At 43.7% G+C, this 17,858-nt stretch overlaps 1 protein-coding gene across 3 annotated transcripts in view; it reads right to left on the bottom strand.

Annotated features, from left to right (window-relative positions):
- Window positions 1–1,262: 1,262 nt before the first annotated feature.
- The window catches only part of DDX19B (DEAD-box helicase 19B), a 24,284-nt gene continuing 7,688 nt past the window's right edge, over window positions 1,263–17,858 (bottom strand). The window contains exons 2-12 of one of the 3 annotated variants that reach the window (XM_008063308.1): window positions 15,058–15,106; window positions 14,153–14,206; window positions 13,594–13,729; window positions 12,585–12,677; window positions 10,326–10,428; window positions 9,653–9,767; window positions 6,238–6,415; window positions 5,643–5,880; window positions 3,413–3,575; window positions 2,761–2,952; window positions 1,263–2,389 (exon numbers count right to left, since the gene is read on the bottom strand). In XM_008063308.1, coding sequence (XP_008061499.1) covers window positions 2,328–2,389; window positions 2,761–2,952; window positions 3,413–3,575; window positions 5,643–5,880; window positions 6,238–6,415; window positions 9,653–9,767; window positions 10,326–10,428; window positions 12,585–12,677; window positions 13,594–13,729; window positions 14,153–14,206; window positions 15,058–15,106 — 1,383 coding nt within the window. In that variant the 3' untranslated portion in view covers window positions 1,263–2,327. The remainder of the gene's footprint in view (window positions 2,390–2,760; window positions 2,953–3,412; window positions 3,576–5,642; window positions 5,881–6,237; window positions 6,416–9,652; window positions 9,768–10,325; window positions 10,429–12,584; window positions 12,678–13,593; window positions 13,730–14,152; window positions 14,207–15,057; window positions 15,107–17,858) is intronic. The other 2 variants (XM_021715148.1, XM_021715149.1) reach the window with 2 other exon arrangements.

Raw genomic sequence — 17,858 nt, 5'->3', positions numbered from 1 at the left:
CAATCCAATAATAAAATGGTGAGACAAGAATGGGCAGCTCCCCGAAAAAGAAAATGCAAATCTCCAGTAAACTGAACATTTGCCAAGCCTTGCCAAATAAAAATTTTAAAATGGCATAATCTGATTTTGCTATTTAGACTGGCAGTTTCAAAAACTGATGGAATACTGGCAAATAGTGGACATTAGGTAACTGGACAGGCTTAATTGACAATGTATTAAACATTTTAATGTCCATACTCTCTGACCCAACAACTCTACTCCCAGGAATATATCCTAGAGCAGTTCTTACCGGGGCTCAATGCTGGAAACAAAGATGTTTCCTGTAATACTGTGGGTAACAGCCACATGCTGGAAATCCCCCATGCCTGTCACTTGAGGAACCAGGAAATAAATGCTGGGACAGCACACACTGGAATGACAGCCAGTTTCCAGAATGAGAAAGATCTGTGTGCTGGACATGTCAAGTTGTCCCAGATAAGCTCATCAGTGAAAAAGCAGGTCACACAACACCGTGGGTAGAACAACTGTGCTTCTGTAAAAGAAATGTGGGGCCAGGCACAGTGGTTCACACCTGCACTCCCAGCACTTTGGGAGGTCCAGGCAGAAGGACTGCTCAGTTTGAGACCAGCATGGGCAACATAGTGAGACCCTGACTCTACAAAAAAAAAATTAAAACATTACCCAGGTATGGTGGCACACACCTATAGTTCCAGCTGCTTGGGAGGCTGAGGTGGAAAGATCATCTGAGCTCAGGAAGTCAAGGCTATGTTGAGCCATGATCATGCTACTACACTCAGCCTGGGCAACAGAGTGAGATCCCCAACTCAAAAAAATAAAATAAGCCAGGTTCGTGGCTCAGCCTGTAATCCCGCACCTTTGGGAGGCTGAGGTGAGTGGACTGCCTGAGCCAGCGGGTTTGAGACCCGCCTGGGCAACTTGGCGAGACCTCATCTCTACAATAAAATCAAAAAATCAGACAGGCATGGTAGCACATGCCTGTAATTCCGGCTACTTGGAAGGCTGAGGCGGAAGGATCACCGGAGCCCAGCAGGTCGAGGCTGCGGTGGCCGGAAGCGGCCACTGCACTCCAGTCTGGGCGACCGAGTGAGACTCCAACTCAAAAAAATTAAAATTAAAATAAAATAAAATAAATGTGGTTTGGTTTATGCAAAGAGAAGGCAATATGGTAAAATGTTGGCTAAGCTGTCAGCAATGGTGGGATCTCAGAGAGGTGGAGACAGAGGGCACTCTTGCTTCATATATACGCACACATTTTTTTAATGAGTATGTGTTAGTCTAATAAGCAGAAAAATACAAGTAAAAACAAACCGTGATTAGTCCAGCGTTTCTCATAATTACTTTCAAATGCCTTAGCATAATGAATGATGTGCATGGCTATAATTTGTCCATCCTCCGAAGTCCACTATTATGGATGAACAGCATAGTCAGAGTTTTCACTTGGTCACAACTTCATTCCAAATTGCTGATCAGCTCCAGGCACAATTTGACACCCCAGGGATGAGGCCCAATTAACTAAGCCAGGTGTGTGCTCAGAAAACCACCTGCCTCCTGGCTGCCACACCTGAGTACCAGGGGACTGAGCAGATGGAGCAGCTAAAAGAAGGAGAAGGCAGGCCCAGACCTCGAAGGATTCCTCCGCCCTAGCCCACCCAGGCTCTCTCAAGGGGCTGGGATTCATTGATTTCCACATTTTCTCCTCAAATCTGAATGTTACAAAAATAACCCAGATGCACATCAGGAAGAAACATTTTCTTCTGCCAAGAAAATGGAGGTGAAAGGGACGAGCCGGAATGGACCTAGATTTCAAGAGAAGGCAGAAGGCTCCAGGACAGGAGAAGCATTCGAGGCAGAGAGGGAGGGCAGCTCCCAGCCTCTATGATAACCTCCCTGCATCCACGGCAGCATGGCTTGCACTGGGTCCTGCCTGGCCTCTTCCACATGATCTCTACATCTACCATTTCTTCAGGGACTAGGGGCTAGGTCCAACATGCCTAGCTAAAATCAGGCAGGGAGTCCTGGGGCCAGCAATTCCCAAAAATGATGAGATTATTATAAAGTTGGGAGAAACTGTGGCTTTAAAAAAGGGGGGAAAAGGACTAAATTTTCCAAAATGAAAAATTTCCTTCAAATTCCCCTCATCATTTGCACAAATTTTTGTCAAGTCCAAACATAATTTGAAATGAGGTAGGTAGTTTCTTTCTACTCGTGCCGTTGTCTCTGTGGTGACTGTCGAGGCCTGTGCCGTGAAAGCACTAGTTTCCCATCGGGAGCAGCACCAGGGTGGGCACCGGTGACTGGCTGGCTTCTCAGTTGGCTATTTTCTCAATCTCATCCAAATCATCCGTGTCCAATCTTTCTATCTTCTTATCTGGGGGAAAAAAATACATAGGTCTCTGCCCCACCTAGGAACCCACCACGCCTCAGGCAGTGACCATTCATTTAGCCCCGAGGGCTTGCAGTGCCTGAGCAGGGGGCAACAGGGCCCCGTCACCGACAGCAACAGTAAGGGCGCCAGGCCCCCAAGCCCAGCCACGGGGAACTGTCATCCGCGTCGCCTGGCCCTGGACTCTCCAGGTGTGCTCCCTGAGAACGTCCGTATAACAGGAGGGGAGTGGGCACAGGTGAACAGAGGCCTCTCTCAGGGCTACAGGAGAACCTACCCTCCATCCCCTCCCTCTCCCTGTGAATTCCTCCTGCTGAGGAAAGGGTGTCGGGCAGAAGAACCTCCCTGGGACTCACTAAAATGCTCCTGGATTCTGTTCAGGATGTTCATGCTGTGCTTGCTGTCAACCATGTTTACGGCCAGGCCCCTCTTGCCAAAGCGGCCGGTGCGCCCGATGCGGTGCAAGTAGGTCTCGTTGTCCGGGTTCCCGTCCTTGTCCACGGGAAGGTCAAAGTTGATGACGACGGACACTTGTTCGACATCGATGCCTGCATGAGGGGGAGGCGGAGACGGGGACCAGTGAGTGTGCAGGCAAAAATTGTCACTGCTGCTCAGTGGGGGTCAAAGCATACCAACTTCTGGTGGAGAGGAAGAATCGGGGCAGGCCAGCTCTGGGAACCGGCTTCAGGAGGGGCACAGACAGGCATGCAGCAGAACCCACAGAATCCGCAAGAAGGCCTCAGGGAGACACGAGTATCTGGAGACGGGTGCCCCTAGAGGAGCAGGCTCTGTTGTCTCCCAGTCACATGCCTGCCCTCTCCTTTCCCAAGTCAGGACTCCTGGCTCCTGGGAGAGTTCTCGTCACCCGAGGAAAATCCAAACAGTCTCTGCCAGAAAGGACCGTCACCACCAAGCCCACACATCCTTGAGACCATCTGAGTTTCCCGTATCTGAGGACTTCTCTTGCCAATGGGGCCTGGGACTGGGTGGGACACCGTCTCTGCTCACCGCGAGCACACACGTTGGTGGTCACCAGAACCTTCTCTTTGCCCTCTCGGAAGCGCTCAATCACCGCAGCCCTCTGCTCCACCATCATTTCGCCACTCAGCAGAGCCACCTGGTGGCCTTCTTTGGAGAGCTCTGCTGCCAGCCAGCTAGCTGTTTTGCGGGTCTGCAAGTGAAAAGAATTGTTTTACATGAAGAGACCTGTAAAAAACAAAATGAAGACACCTGCAAAAATGTGGCTTGTTGCTATTAAAATACGTGAAGGCAGCCGGGCTCGGTGGCTCACGTCGGTGATTCCAGCACTTTGGGAGGCTGAAGTGAGAGGATTGCCTGAGCCTCTACAATAAATCAAAAAATTAGCTGCGTGTGGTGGCACATGCTTGTAGTTCCGGTTACTTGGAAGGCAGGTGCCACCATGGTCAGTTAATTTTAATAAAATATGTGAAGACACTGAACTCGGTCAGCAGGTTAGGTTTAAAATTCTCAAATAGAGTATTGTGGCATGTGCCTATAATCAAATTACTTGGGAGGCTCAGGTGGGAGGATTGCTTGAGCCCAGGAATTCGAGGCTGACCAATGTAGTGAGAACTCATCTAAAAAAATGATTTTAAAAAAACAGTATTTTAACCACATGATAAAAAAAATAAGTTAATGTAACTAGCCAGATGGAGGGGCTAATGCCTGTAATCTCAACACTTTGGGAGGCAGAGGCCAGAAGATTGCCTGAGCCCAGGGGTTCAAGATGAGCCTGGGCAACATGGCGAGACCTGGTCTCCACAATCAAAAAAAAAAAAAAAATCAGTTAGGTGTGGTGTCATGTGCCTGCAGTTTCAGCTACTTGGAAGGTGAGGTGGAAGGATCACTTGAGTCCAGCAGGATGAGGCTGTGGTGGCTGTGAGTGTGCCACTGCACCCTAGCATGGGCAACAGTGAGACTCTGACTCAAAAGACAGAGTGTGGTTTTATCCAAAGCTCTTCACTCCTAAATAGTCTATATTCTTGTTGGCACAGTGGCACACACCTGTAATCTCAGAACTTTGGGCAGCTGAGACAGGGGGATGACTTGAGGCCAGCAATGTGAGGCCAGCTTGGATAATACAGTTAGACCTAGCTGCTACAAAAATAAAAAAATTTGGCCAGGTGCAGTGGCTCACACCTATATTCCCAGCACTTTGGAAGGTCAAGGTGAGAGGATTGCCTGAGTTCACGGGTTTGAGACCAGCCTGGGCAACTTGGTGAGACCTCATCTCTACAGTAAATCAAGAAAAATTAGCCAGGTGCGGTGGTTTGATCCTATAGTTCCAACTTGGAAAGGTTGAAGCGGAAGGATCACCTGAGCCCAGCAGACTGAGGCTGCGGTGGCCGTGAGCATGCCACTGCACTCCAGCCTAGGCGACAGAGTGAGACTTGGACTCAAAAAAAAGGAAAAAAGTTAACTGTGAGAGTGCATGGTGGCACATGCCCATAGCCCTAGCACCTTGGACCTAGCACCTAGCACCAAGCCCAGCTTTCTTTTTTTTTTTTTTTAATTATAAAATATACTTTAGCTGGGCTCGGTGGCTCAGCTTGTAATCCCGCGCCTTTGGGAGGCTGAGGTGAGTGGATTGCCTGTGCCCGCGGGTTCGAGACCCACCTGGGCAACTTGGCGAGACCTCATCTCTACAATAAATCAAAAATTAGCCGGGCATGGTAGCGCGTGCCTGTAGTTCCACTTGGAAGGCTGAGGCAGAAGGATCGCCAGAGCCCAGCAGTTCGAGGCTGTGGTGGCCGGGAGCGGCCACTGTACTCCAGTCTGGGTGACAGTGAGACTCCAATTCAAAAAATAAACATAAAAAAAATGAAATATAGTTTATTTAAAAGAAAATTAGAGGAAGAGAGAAAGAGAAGAGTCAACTCCCCAAGGTGGGGGAGGGGGCCATAGTCAGAAAGCATGGCGATAGCTATAGCTCAAAGAACACGTGGCCACACCAGAGTCTAGCAAGGCAATGGCCAATTATTTCACTGAATGTTACATGGGTTTTTCCCCAAATATCTCTAAGAAGCGGGATCAAAGTCTCCCCCTTATAACCCATTACACAACCTGAGGAGAACATGCCTGGGCGGGTGGAAGTGATTAACCACTTCCTTTTCATTTCACCCAGTGGCAGTCTGGTCCTCCTCAGCACTGGGGGGCGCTGGCTGGGTTGGGGGGCAACCCCGGCAGCCCTGCTGTGGCTGCTGCTGGTGCTACTCACATGGCAGAAGATCATGGCTTGAGCAATGGTGATGGCCCCGTAGAGGTTACACAAGGCCTGGAACTTCTCGTCTCTGCTGCTGCACAGGACGTAGTACTGCTTGATGGTGTCCAAGGTCTCCTCCTCACGTTTCAGTTTGATAATGTTCGGCTCCGGGACCACTTTCTGGGCAAACTTCCACACAGAGTCTTCGAAGGTGGCAGAGAAAAGCAGCATCTGGCAGTTCCTGGGCAGCATCCTGCAAGGTAAGGCCCAGGCACATGGCACGAACCCGAGGTTTCACCAGGGGTAGCACAGCCTTCCAGCGTAGACGGTCCAGATCCCCAGGAAGGCTGAGGGGGCTTCAGAGGGAGGAGGCAGAGAGGAGCATCTTGGTGAGGAGGGAGCACCCGGGTGGGGTGAGAGTCCCGAGGTCTCCTTTCTCAACCTAGGCTTGGAGGGAGTATGGTCAGTGTGGACACGGAAATGGCCCATCAAACAGATCTGCGGGAAAGCATGAGTAAAGAGCCTGATGGAAGCAAGAGGCATCTGAAGTCAAGGGAGAAGATGTTGCAGGTCAGGAGGCTGGGAAGTGCCTCCCTGCTTGGATTCCTACCTCTGGATGCGGATGCTCTGATCCTGGTGACCCTGGGTTGCTATCATCACATCAGCCTCATCCAGAACGAATACCTTGATCTTCTTGGGGTCAATGAACCTGAGCTTGGAGCACCAATCCAGGACGGTCCCAGGGGTGCCAATGACGATCTGCTCACTGATCTTCTGACCTCTTTCCACTGTGGAGACCCGAGATGTTTTCTGTGGGTATTTCAATGGCAAAGCCAGCTCTCCTCTCTGAGAAATCTAAAGCTATTATGTACTTCAATGCAAATGTTTTACTATTTGTACTAATATATAATGAAAATTTAGGATATCACTACAGTATTTAACAGAGACAAAAACAGATAAAAATGCTGAAAAGATATAGTAAGGATATAATCAACGAGAAGATAAAACTTCTTTAGTAGCATATTTTTAAATTCTCTATCATCATCCAATTCTCTCTGAAGTATCTGGTATCTTTTTCTCTCTCAATACCATTTCACTTACATCAAGATTCCTACCTAGGTCAGGACCGTATTTCCCCACAAATTGAATTTTTCAAAGTTTTTATCTTTCCAATGCATTTTGCCCCCTCCGCTATCCTGGCATCTATTTCAAATATATCAGTTGTCTTTAAAATCATCCTGCCCAAGTCAGTAATTAGAGTACTACAACAATTATGAAAAACTTTATCTTTTGGAAGAAAAACAAACCGTCTTAAAAAATTTACTTCTTAGACTAGGCCAGACAGACAACGGCATGCTCTCAGCCCTGTGCAGTCTGAAACTGAGAATAATTTGGCTCTTCTTTTTTATTTTTATTTTTCAGAGACAGAGTCTCATTATGTTGCCCAGGCTGGACTCAAACTCCTCGACTTGAGAGCTCTTCCCACCTCAGCCTCCTGAGTAGCTGGGATTACAGAGGCTTGCCACGGTTCCCAGTTTTGGCCTTTCCTTTTGAATCAGATGGGACTTAGTGATTTGCTTATTAGTCCCTTAAGAATTATAACCTTAGGCCGGGCATGGTGGCTCATACCTATAATCCCAGCACTTTAGGAGGTCGAGGTGAGAGAACTACCTGAGCCCACGGGTTCAAGACCAGCCTGGGCAACTTGGCGGGACCTCATCTCTACAATAAATCAAAAAACTATCCAGGTGTGATGGTGCATGCCTGTAGTTCCACCTACTTCTAAGGCTGAGGCAAAAGGATCACCTGAGCCCAGCAGGTCGAGGCTGCAGTGGCTGGGAGCTTGACACTGCCCTCCAGACTGGGCAACAGAGTAAGACTCCAACTCAAAAAAAAAAAAAAGAATTATAACCTTGACCATTGCTTGTTAAACTCTGATGTGTCCACACTGCTCTTTGAGCTATGGCTGCCATGTTTCCTAGCTTTGATCCCCTCCCCTACCTTGGGAAGGTGAATCTCCTCTCTCTCCAATTTGCTTTTTAAATAAACTAGTTTCCAATCTAAAAAGAAAAAAAAATAAGAATTATAACTTTGACCACCGGAGGACTGCTTGAGACCAGCAGTTACAGACCAGCTCAAGTAACATAGTAAAACCCTGTCCCTACAAAAAAAACAAAAAACAAAAACCAGGTATAATGGTACGTGCCTGTAATAGCAGCTACTTGGGAGGCTGAGGCACAAGATCACCTAAGCTCAGGAGTTCAAGGCTGCAGTGAGCTGTGATCGTGCCACTACACTTCAGCCTGAGTGACAGAGTGAGTCCTCAACTAAAAATACCAAATAAATTTTAAAAAAGAATTATAACCTTGATCACACACATACAAGCTCCCTTTAGTGACAGACAAAATTTTGCTCAAATGTGAATGTTGAGTCAATTCAAAGCTATCAAGAATGCTGCTTCCGATTTCAGTTAAACAAACCAATTACTGCTCCCCACAAAAAAATTATTCATAATTCTCTGCCCTTCTAACTCAAATCCAAATTGCAAAAAATTTTTTTGAGTTGGAGTCTCACTCTGTCACCCAGGCTGGAGTGCAATGGCACACTGCTCATGGCCACCACAGCCTTGACCTGCTGGGCTCAGGCGATCCTTCCACCTCAGCCTTCCAAGTAGCTTGGAACTACAGGCATGCGCCACAACACCCAGCTAATTTTTTGATTTACTGTAGAGATGTGGTCTTGCCATGTTGCCCAGGCTGGTCTTGAACCCACAGGCTCAGGCAATCCTCTCACCTCTACCTCCCAAAGTGCTGGGATTGCAGGCATGAGCCACCGTGCCCGGCAAATTGCAAAATTTGAAATGTCTTATGATTATCTTTCAATACGTTTCATTATCTTACTTATCTTTTTTTTTTTTTTTTTTTTTTTTTTTTTGAGTCGGAGTCTTATGCTGTTGCCCAGGCTGGAATGCACTGGAACAATCACTGTAGCCTCAAACTTCTGAGCTCAAGTGATCCTTCCATCTCAGCCTTCTGAGTAGCTGGGAGTACAGGCACATTCCACCATGCCTGGCTGATTTTTTTGTAGAGACAAGGTTTTGCTATGTTTCTAGCCTGGTCTCGATTTCCTTGGCTCAAGTGATCCTCTTGTCTCGGTCTCCCAAATGCTGGGATTACAGATGTGAGCCACCGTACCTAGCCTTATTTTACTTTTCTCTTTAGAACTGACCTCAAGTTGTCATTAGGGAATTTTATATATATTAGTTTCTGTGAGTTATATAAGTCATGTTTATTTCAAACATCCAAAAAACTCAAACTTCCAGCAACTTTGAAATTTACTTAATGTTAGTTATAAAACTATTATAGAAAAAAATGAAGAAAAAGAATGATAAAATAAGCCTCCAGAATCAATAGCCATGAGCATTACAAGTTTTTTTCTTCTAATGAAGATAAGGAAATTAGGCAATTAAATATATCTAGAATGTAGAATATTTTATAAGCAACTGGTCTGGTCTGCCCCAAAAATCAAATTTTATAAGGTGAGGAAGAAGGTAGGCAAACAATTCTATATCAAAAGAAACAAAGAGGTACAATAAGCAAATGCAATGCACAGACACTGATTCAATCTTGGATCAAAAATAAAATGACTATAACAAAACACTTTGGGGACAAATGGAAAAGAATGAAAATGAACTGGATATTAGTTATTCTATGAAATCTGTTAATTTTCTTAGCTGTGATGAGGGTATCACAGGCATACCAGAGAATGTCCTTATGAGATAACATGTTAAAGTGTTTAGGGATAAAGAATCACAATGTCTGCAATTTACTTTCAAGTCGTTCAACAAAAATACACACATACATATACAGATAAGGCAAATAAGGCAAAATGTTAAGTTTTTAAATTTAGGTAGAGAGCATACATGTGTTCATTGTATTATTTCAACTCCTGCCTGAGTGTGTTTTGAAAATTTTCAAAATAAAAAGAATTAGGTTAATGATTAAGGATCACATATTCATACTCACATTTATTGCCTCGAACTGCATAAGCTAGCTTCAATTCAGGATAAAATTTGCCCATCTGTTCAATCACTTTTCCTGTTTGAAGGGCGAGCTCATATGTTGGGGAGAGGCACAGACACTGTAGGGAAAGATTATGGAATGAGAATTCATAACAACAAATCTTTTACAAAGGGGAATTACCATTAGGACCTTGTTATCCCTTCAACAGAAGCTGAAGGAAAGAATAAGTAAATTAAAATGTAAACGATTTGATTCTCTAAAATGCAGGATCATAAGCTAGAATTCCTAGGGGTCAGAACTCAGGCTAGGTAAAGATACTTGAAAACAGCTATTGGCCACTAGAGTACAAAACCCCACCCATGAGCAAGGATCTGAAATTCCAATTGGAGATTAGCTTCCTTTTCACTTACTCAGAAAGTTCTCAGAACTTTCTAATGGGTGACAGTTGCAGATGAAGGAGTTTTTCCTGCAAGCAGAAGAGCCAAGACTGTCAAGGGTATCCTAGAACTGGCAAACAGGATTTTTACAGCCAAGGAAGAATCAACTATATTGTTTGTGCTCAACTTAAGGAATTTTAGTTTGAGTAAAATGTAATACACAGTTTGACTTTTTATCCATCAAATGAAACTCCCCACTCTAGGCATTAGTAGAGAACCCACATCCGTCAAGTCCTTACCTGGGGGTATTTGTTTGCAGGTTCTACTTGGCTGAGCATGGCCAGCACGAAGGCAGCTGTTTTACCAGTACCAGACTGAGACTGGGCAATTAAGTTCTGAGGGCTGTACAAGAAGATAATCTGTTAAGGAGCCTAAATCTCAAGTAATCTTTCAGCTAATAAAGAATAAAGCTTAAAAAAAAGACTATTAAAAATTTATTTATACAAGGAGACCCTAGATTCTGCAACAGAGTTACATATGCTAGCTTCCCAAGTATAGAGCACTACAAAGATGATCTGAAGCACTCCACCTCTTCCATCTATTCTCTACACAAATTCTATTAAAATGTGAGTCTGCTCACATCACCTTTGTGCTAAAAAACCTTCCAGTTATTCCTCATTTCACTCAAAGTACAAGTTAAAATCTTTACAATGGCATACAGGTCTTACCTGACCTGGCTCCCCATTATGCCCCAGCTCTCATTTCCTACTATTCACTCTCTCCCTGCTCACCTCACCCCACCACAACGGCCCACATGCCAGCCATGTTCTTGTCTTAGGGCTTCTGCACTGGCTGTATGCTGCATGGGACAACTGTTACCAGATAACAATATGCAAACTCTCCTCTCCTTCAGGTCTTCACCTGATATCACCTACTTGATGAGATGCTGCTTTAATCACTTGATTTAAAAGTGCAACCTGCCGGGCTCAGTGGCTCAGTCTGTAATCCTGCGCCTTGGGAGGCTGAGGTGAGTAGATTGTCTGAGCCCGCGGGTTCAAGACTCTCCTGGGCGACTTGGCGAGCCCTCATCTCTACAATAAATCAAAAATCAGCTGGGCGTGGTAGCGTGCACCTGTAGTTCCAGCTACTTGGAAGGCTGAGGCGGAAGGATCGCCGGAGCCCAGCAGGTCGAGGCTGTGGCCGCTTCTGGCCACTGCACTCCAGTCTGGGCAACAGAGTGAGACTCCGACTCAAAAAATAAAAATAAAAAAAAAGTGTAACCTACCTTGAAATGCCTTAAAAACAAGATATGGGCTTTCAGTATTAGGGTCTGGGGAAGGGGTATAGCAGGAGCCATGTCTAGCCTTAAAGGTCGTAAGAAGAAGCCAGTGAAGCAGCCCAAGAAGTGGGCCAAAGAGATGGATGAGGAAGATGAGGTTTTCAAGCAGAACAAAAAGAAGAGTACAAGAAACTTGAGGAACTAAAAGTGAAGGCCTTGGGGAGGGCTCCTTGGCCACAAGCAGAATTTTAATAGCCGACAAAAAGTATGCTATATATTATGCCTGGTCCTTGATTCTATTCCTATTTAAACAACTGGATTTTCTGCCAAAACATCTATTACCACTTGTAGTTAAAATGAAGTGTTGTCTTGAATCCTGTTGTACATTTAAGAGTAAACTTTTGTTAAAACAAAACAAAGAAACCCTAAACTAAAACGAAAAGCAAGCAAAAAATACCAAAATGTACTGGTAGACAGACATGTGATAAAGTATAGCAAAATATTAGGTGGTAGAGATAAAAAATTATAAAAGATTAAAAAAAAAAGAATGTAGGTGGTATATATGGGTGTTTACTATAAAATCTTTAACTATGTTGCATATTTGAAAAATTTTTTAAATGTTAGAGGTAAAAACTGAAACAGGTCTTTGGTATTTCCCATCTCTCCTATCATGTTCTATTGATTTTTGTCCATATCACTGATCACTTTTATTTCCATAGCTTCACTGCGATAATTCACATACTACATAATTTACCCATGTAAAGTATACAATTTAACAATTAAGTTTTTTGGTATATGAAATATTATCTTTAATTGAGATAAAAATATATATCACAAAATTTGCCATTTTAACATTTAAGTGTACAATTCAGCAGCATTAACATTTATAATTTATCATCTACTAACATAATATATTTTATTTATTTATTTATGAGTCGGGGTCTCATTCTGTCACCTAGGCTGGAGTGCAGTGGCACAATCATGGATCACTGCAGCCTTGACCTCCTGGGCTAAGGTGATCCTTCTACCTCAGCTTCCCAAGTGGATGAGACTAATAGGTGCAGCCACCAAGTCTGGCTAATTTTTAAAATTTTTTTGTAGAGATGAGTCTCACTATGTTGCCCAAGTTGGCAACTCCTGGCCTCAAGCAATTCTCCTCTCTTGGCCTTCTGAGTTATTGGGATTATAAATGTGAGCCACCATACCCAGTCTATTAAAATAATAAACATTTTAGAAAATAGAAAACTAAAAATACAAAGAATTGTATCAAGATACATACGGTTCAGCAAGCATCAATGGCAATGCATTTTCTTGTATCTTGGAAGGACGGTTGAAACCCATGGCATAGACACCTTGAAGAAGCTGCGGTTTCCTAGAAAAATGGTAATGATGAAAGCCACAAGAGCCTCTTTGGTTGAGGAAAGTAGCAAAATATATACAGCCTATTTTTCTCTTTTTTATTGTTACATACAGTTCATACCTAACAATCATTGAGTTGTATTGAACTGAATACAATGTGTGTGTGCAACTAAGTTTTTTTTTTTTTTTTTGAGTTGGAGTCTCACTCTGTCACCCAGGATGGAGTGCCATGGCACACTCATGGCCACCCCAGTGGATCCTTCTGTCTCAGCCTTCCAAGTAGCCGGAACTAAAGGTTTGTGTGTTACCATGTCTGGCTAATTTTTTATTTATTGTAGAGATGAGGCCTTATCAAGCTACCAGGGCTGGTCTCGAACCCATGGGCTCAGGCAATCCGCTCACCTTGGCCTCCCAAAGTGCTGGGATTATAGGCTAAGCCACCGAGCCCTGCCTGCAGCTAAATTTTTTTTTGAGTTGGAGTCTCACACCATCGCCCCGACTGGAGTACAGTGGCATGCTCCCGGTCACCACAGCCTCGACCTGCTGGGCTCCAGCAACCCTTCTGCCTCAGTCTTCCAAGTAGCCAGAACTAAAGGCGTGCGTGTTACCACGTCTGGCTAATTTTTGATTTATTGTAGCAATGAGGTCTTGCCAAGTTGCCTGGGTAGGTCTTGACCCGTTGGCGCAGGCAATCTACTCACCTCAGCCTCCCAAACCGCTGGGATTACAGGCTGAGCCACCAAGCCCAGCCTGCAGCTAAATTTTTTATAGATCACCCAGAAATTTTACTTAATATCCCAAAGCAGCTAAATTCTTTTATTCTTTATGTAAGCTAAAAATGTTCTGCTGTGAATTAAAAAAAAGGTTAACAGGCCAAGGACCTTGATCTAAACACAAAGTAGAGAGTCAGAAACTGAACAAATACTCACAGCCGAAGCTCTTCGAAAGACTTTACTGAGTAGAGGGGGGAGTTTGGATCCCGCTGCAGGACTTCCACTTGGTTTGTGTTATCCACAAGATTGCTTCGGATCAGTTTGTTGAGTAAGGACTGGGCAGCTCTGTCCTCTGATAGGAAAAGTAAACAAAGTTGTTTAAACGTACATGAAGGCCAGGCATAGCAGCTCATGCCTGTAATTCCAGCACTTTGAGAGGTGGAAGCAAGAGGATTGCCTGAGCCTAGGGGTTCAAGACCAGCCTGGGTAACTTGGCGAGACCTCATCTCTACAATATATAAAAAAATTAGCTGGGCATGGTAGCGTGCACCTGTAGTTCTGGCTACTTGGAAGGCTGAGGCGGAAGGATCGCCTAAGTCCAGCAGGTTGACGCTGGGGTGGCTGTGAGCATGCCACTGCACTCCAGCCTGGGCAACAGAGTAAGAATCTGACTAAAAAAAACAAAACAAAAAACAAACAGACCAAAAAACCCAACAACAACAAATCAATTTTCTTAGAATGTAGAAACTTGTTTATATAGCTCTAAGGCTGTTACCTTTCTCTTCTTCATCTGTCTTCTCTGCATTAGCACTGGTCTTGACAACAGCACCTTTATCAGACACAAAGTGGCCGTCATTTAAAATCACATCCCCTACCCAACTGCTGGGACAATTCAAATTCTATGACACTACAAATGTTAAGGCCTGGGGAGTAAAAAATAAATGAGGAAACAAAGCCACTTATAAAAATGTGATATTGCCACTAAATAAACAAAGGCATGAAACACTGTTGCTTATATTTCAATTCCTTCCTTGTCCAGGTCTCCTCTCCTCACCCTACCTCAAAATACTAACATTTACTTCCCTCATATAATCAGTATTACTGAAATATTATAGAAAAATGATCACAGCAGTGATCAGAAACCACCTTGATGCTCAACAAAATATCTATGCAAATCATTTTATCAATATGTGAACACAATGCCATTAAAATTATGATCAATATAAATTTATAGTTAAACAATGTTGTAGTTATGTAATAGTATATAGAAAAGGACTGTAAGTGAATTCAGAGAAAGGTAAATGTTATATCTCTCCCAAGAATGTTAAAATATGGAAATCTTAAATTGCCTTTAGAATAATTAGAATAGGTAAACTCTCAGGTTGCTCTTACTCTGTCTATCTTATCCCCAACTGAAGAACATTTAAAAAAACAAATAGTCTTTGTCAGTATAATCCCATGCCTAGTAATTTAATAATCTATAAACCAATTAGGTATCCTCAGTCTTACATTAAAAACACTTTGGTCATACAATCCAGTTTGTTGATTTCCAAATCAAACAACTTCCGGTACCTGCCAGTACCCTGCCTGGTACAAATACAACATTTTCCCAGACAGTTGTTATGTCAGAAATACTAAATGAAATCACATTTGTTTTCACACTAGCTTTTAGTTACTTACCATTGGCATCTGGTTTGATTTTCTCTTCCTTAAGATGCAAGTTGCTCAACTAAATGGAGAATATGGGGGAGGGGGGAAAGTGTCATGAAAATCACTTAAAAGATTTTGAATCAATAGAGCCTCCCTAATGAAGCTGGGGAAAAAAGAGTCACTCTTAAGGTGTATTCATTAGGACTGATTCACTAGGTCGTTCTGTTTTGTTTACTAAACATTTGAATGAGAACAAAATTTCCCATAAATACAATAGTAGAAAAAATTATTATACAACTCAAAATTCATACTTTCTATTTACAATTCTGAGAGAGAACTGTAAATTGTGAGTTTGCTTAATGCCCTGATTAAAACTCTCTCACTGAAATATCATTGAAGTTTCATTCTCTCATATTCCAAACAAAAAGAAATTTAAAGAGATTTTGGAAAATGCAGTCACACTTCAAAAGAGAAGACTGAGTAGGGATGCTGCAGTGAAAAGCATGTGAGGGCAGGACATGCTGCAGGACATGTTTCAGTCACACAACCACAGCATGCTGATATGCAGCCTCAGTATTCAAGTCGCCCTTTGCTGGGTTTCTAATATTTTAATTGGGAACACACTGTGTAATCAAAGAACCTGCCAGGCTGAGGCGGGAATAGAAAAGGAAGAGGCATATCAGAGCGACATTTCAAATAAAGAATTAAGACTTTGGGCTGGGCTCATGGCTCAGCCTGTAATCCCAACTCTTTGGGAGGCCAAGGCAAGTAGATTGCCTGAGCCCGTGGGTTCGAGACCAGCCTGGGCAACCTGGTGAGACCTCGTCTCTACAATTAAAAAAAGAAAAAAATAGCCGGGCGTGATAGCACGCACCTGAAGTTCTGGCTACTTGGAAGGCTGAGGTGGAAGGATCGCCGGAGCCCAGCAGGTCAATGCTAGGGTGGTCATGAGTGTGTCACTGCACTCCAGCCTGGGAAACGGAGTGAGACTCTGACTCAAAAAAAAGAATGAAGACTTTGATCAAATACTGTAAATTAGGGATATCCTGGCAGGACTCACCTCCCCTATTAGAATGCAAATAACCTTAATGACAGGGGATATCTCTATTTTTAATTCATCTTTGGTTCTAGTGCAAAAGCAAAGCAGGTGCTCTACTCATAACAAATTTCTATTAAAAAAAATTTTTTTTTGAGATGTCAGCCACTGCACCCAGCCAAAAAAAATTTTTTAAGGAGTCAAAAAGGACTCACTGGTCTCAGATCCCAGTGCAGGAATTAGACAAATGGAAAGTTCAACATGAGGAAGTAGCTGTTTGTGCTAAAGTTGACCTCAATCATAAACAATTAAATGGGGTCTAAGACATGATCTAATAAAGGGTAAAAGAATAAAAATCACAACAATCAAATGATTGTTTCTTAAAGAATCACTAGGTTCTTTATGTCTTGGAAATTCATTTCTGTCATCCCTCTAAGTCCAAGAACAGGGGAAAGAGGAAGGAGGGTGGGGAGGGAGAACGAAAAACTGTTGTCTTAATGAGTGGCTAGCTAAAAATGAAGCCACCCCACTTCTATTCTTGGAGACTGATTGTAAGTTTCTGGTATCTGTCTGCTTTCATGGAGGGAAGAAGAAGGGGACTGCACTGGAGAAACTGGCAAAAAAAGGGAAGTGAACAAAAAAGAAATCATTCAATTTGAGAAAGCTTTCTCAAAGGGAAATCATCATAAAGCAGTAAAAATCTTTTATTAATTCTGAAGGATAGAGAACACACTAACATAATAAATATGAAGCCACCAGCACAGTGTATGAAGTATAGAAGGTGTCAAAGCTGGGTGTGGTGGTTCACACCTGTAATCCCAGCACTTTGGGAGGCTGAGGCAGGAGGATTCCTTGAGCCCAGGAGTTTGAGATCAGCCTGGGCAACAAAGTGAGACCTCATCTCTACAAAAATAAAAAATAAAAACAATTAGCTGGGCGTGATGGTGTGTGCCTGTTGTTCCAGCTACTTGGGAGACTGAGGTGGGAGGAATGCTTCAGTCCAGGAGGACTACTTCAGCCCAGGAGTTCTAGGCTGCAATGAGCTGTGACTATGCCACTGTACTCCAGTCAGGGCAAGAAAGACCCCAACTCAAAAATATACACACACTCAAACACACACATATACAGTAGGTGTTCAACACATTCCCATTTAAGTCTAGTACTCAGGGCTGTTAAAAGACTGAGGAACAGGCTGGGTGCGGTGACTCACACCTGTAATCCCAGCACTTTGCGAGGCAGAGGCAAGAGGATCACTTCAACCTAGCAGGTTGAGGATGCAGGTGAGCATGCCACTGCATTCCAGCCTGGGCGAGAGACTCTTACTTAAAAAAAAAAAAAAAAAGACAGAAGGACAGACAGAATGACTGACTTATTGGCAATTATTTATAGGAGTAATGCTAACAGTACTCCTATGGTGATAATTATAATTACTACTTAAATAACAGGGCTGAAGTATAAATGAATTGATGAGGTACAAATGGAGTATGAGTTACAAATATTTTTGTATGGCTGGGCTGGGTGGCTCAGCCTATAATCCCAGCACTTTGGGAGGCTGAAGCGAGTAAAGTGCCTGAGCCTGCGGGTTTGAGACCTACCCGGGCAACTTGGCGAGACTTCATCTCTACAATAAATCAAAAATTAGACAGGCGTGGTAGCGCGCGCCTGTAGTTCCGACTACTTGGAAGGCTGAGGCGGAAGGATCGCCAGAGCCCAGTAGGTCAAGACTGCAGTGGCAAGGAGTGTGCCACTGCACTCCAGTCTGGGCAACAGAGTGAGACTCCAACTCAAAAAAAAA

The sequence above is a fragment of the Carlito syrichta genome, unplaced genomic scaffold, assembly GCF_000164805.1.
Source record: "Carlito syrichta isolate Samal-C Ts95f unplaced genomic scaffold, Tarsius_syrichta-2.0.1 Scaffold306734, whole genome shotgun sequence".
Taxonomy (NCBI): Eukaryota; Metazoa; Chordata; class Mammalia; order Primates; family Tarsiidae; genus Carlito; species Carlito syrichta.
The sequence above is the reverse complement of the archived record's forward strand: the minus strand, read 5'-3'. Positions and strand labels throughout refer to the sequence as shown.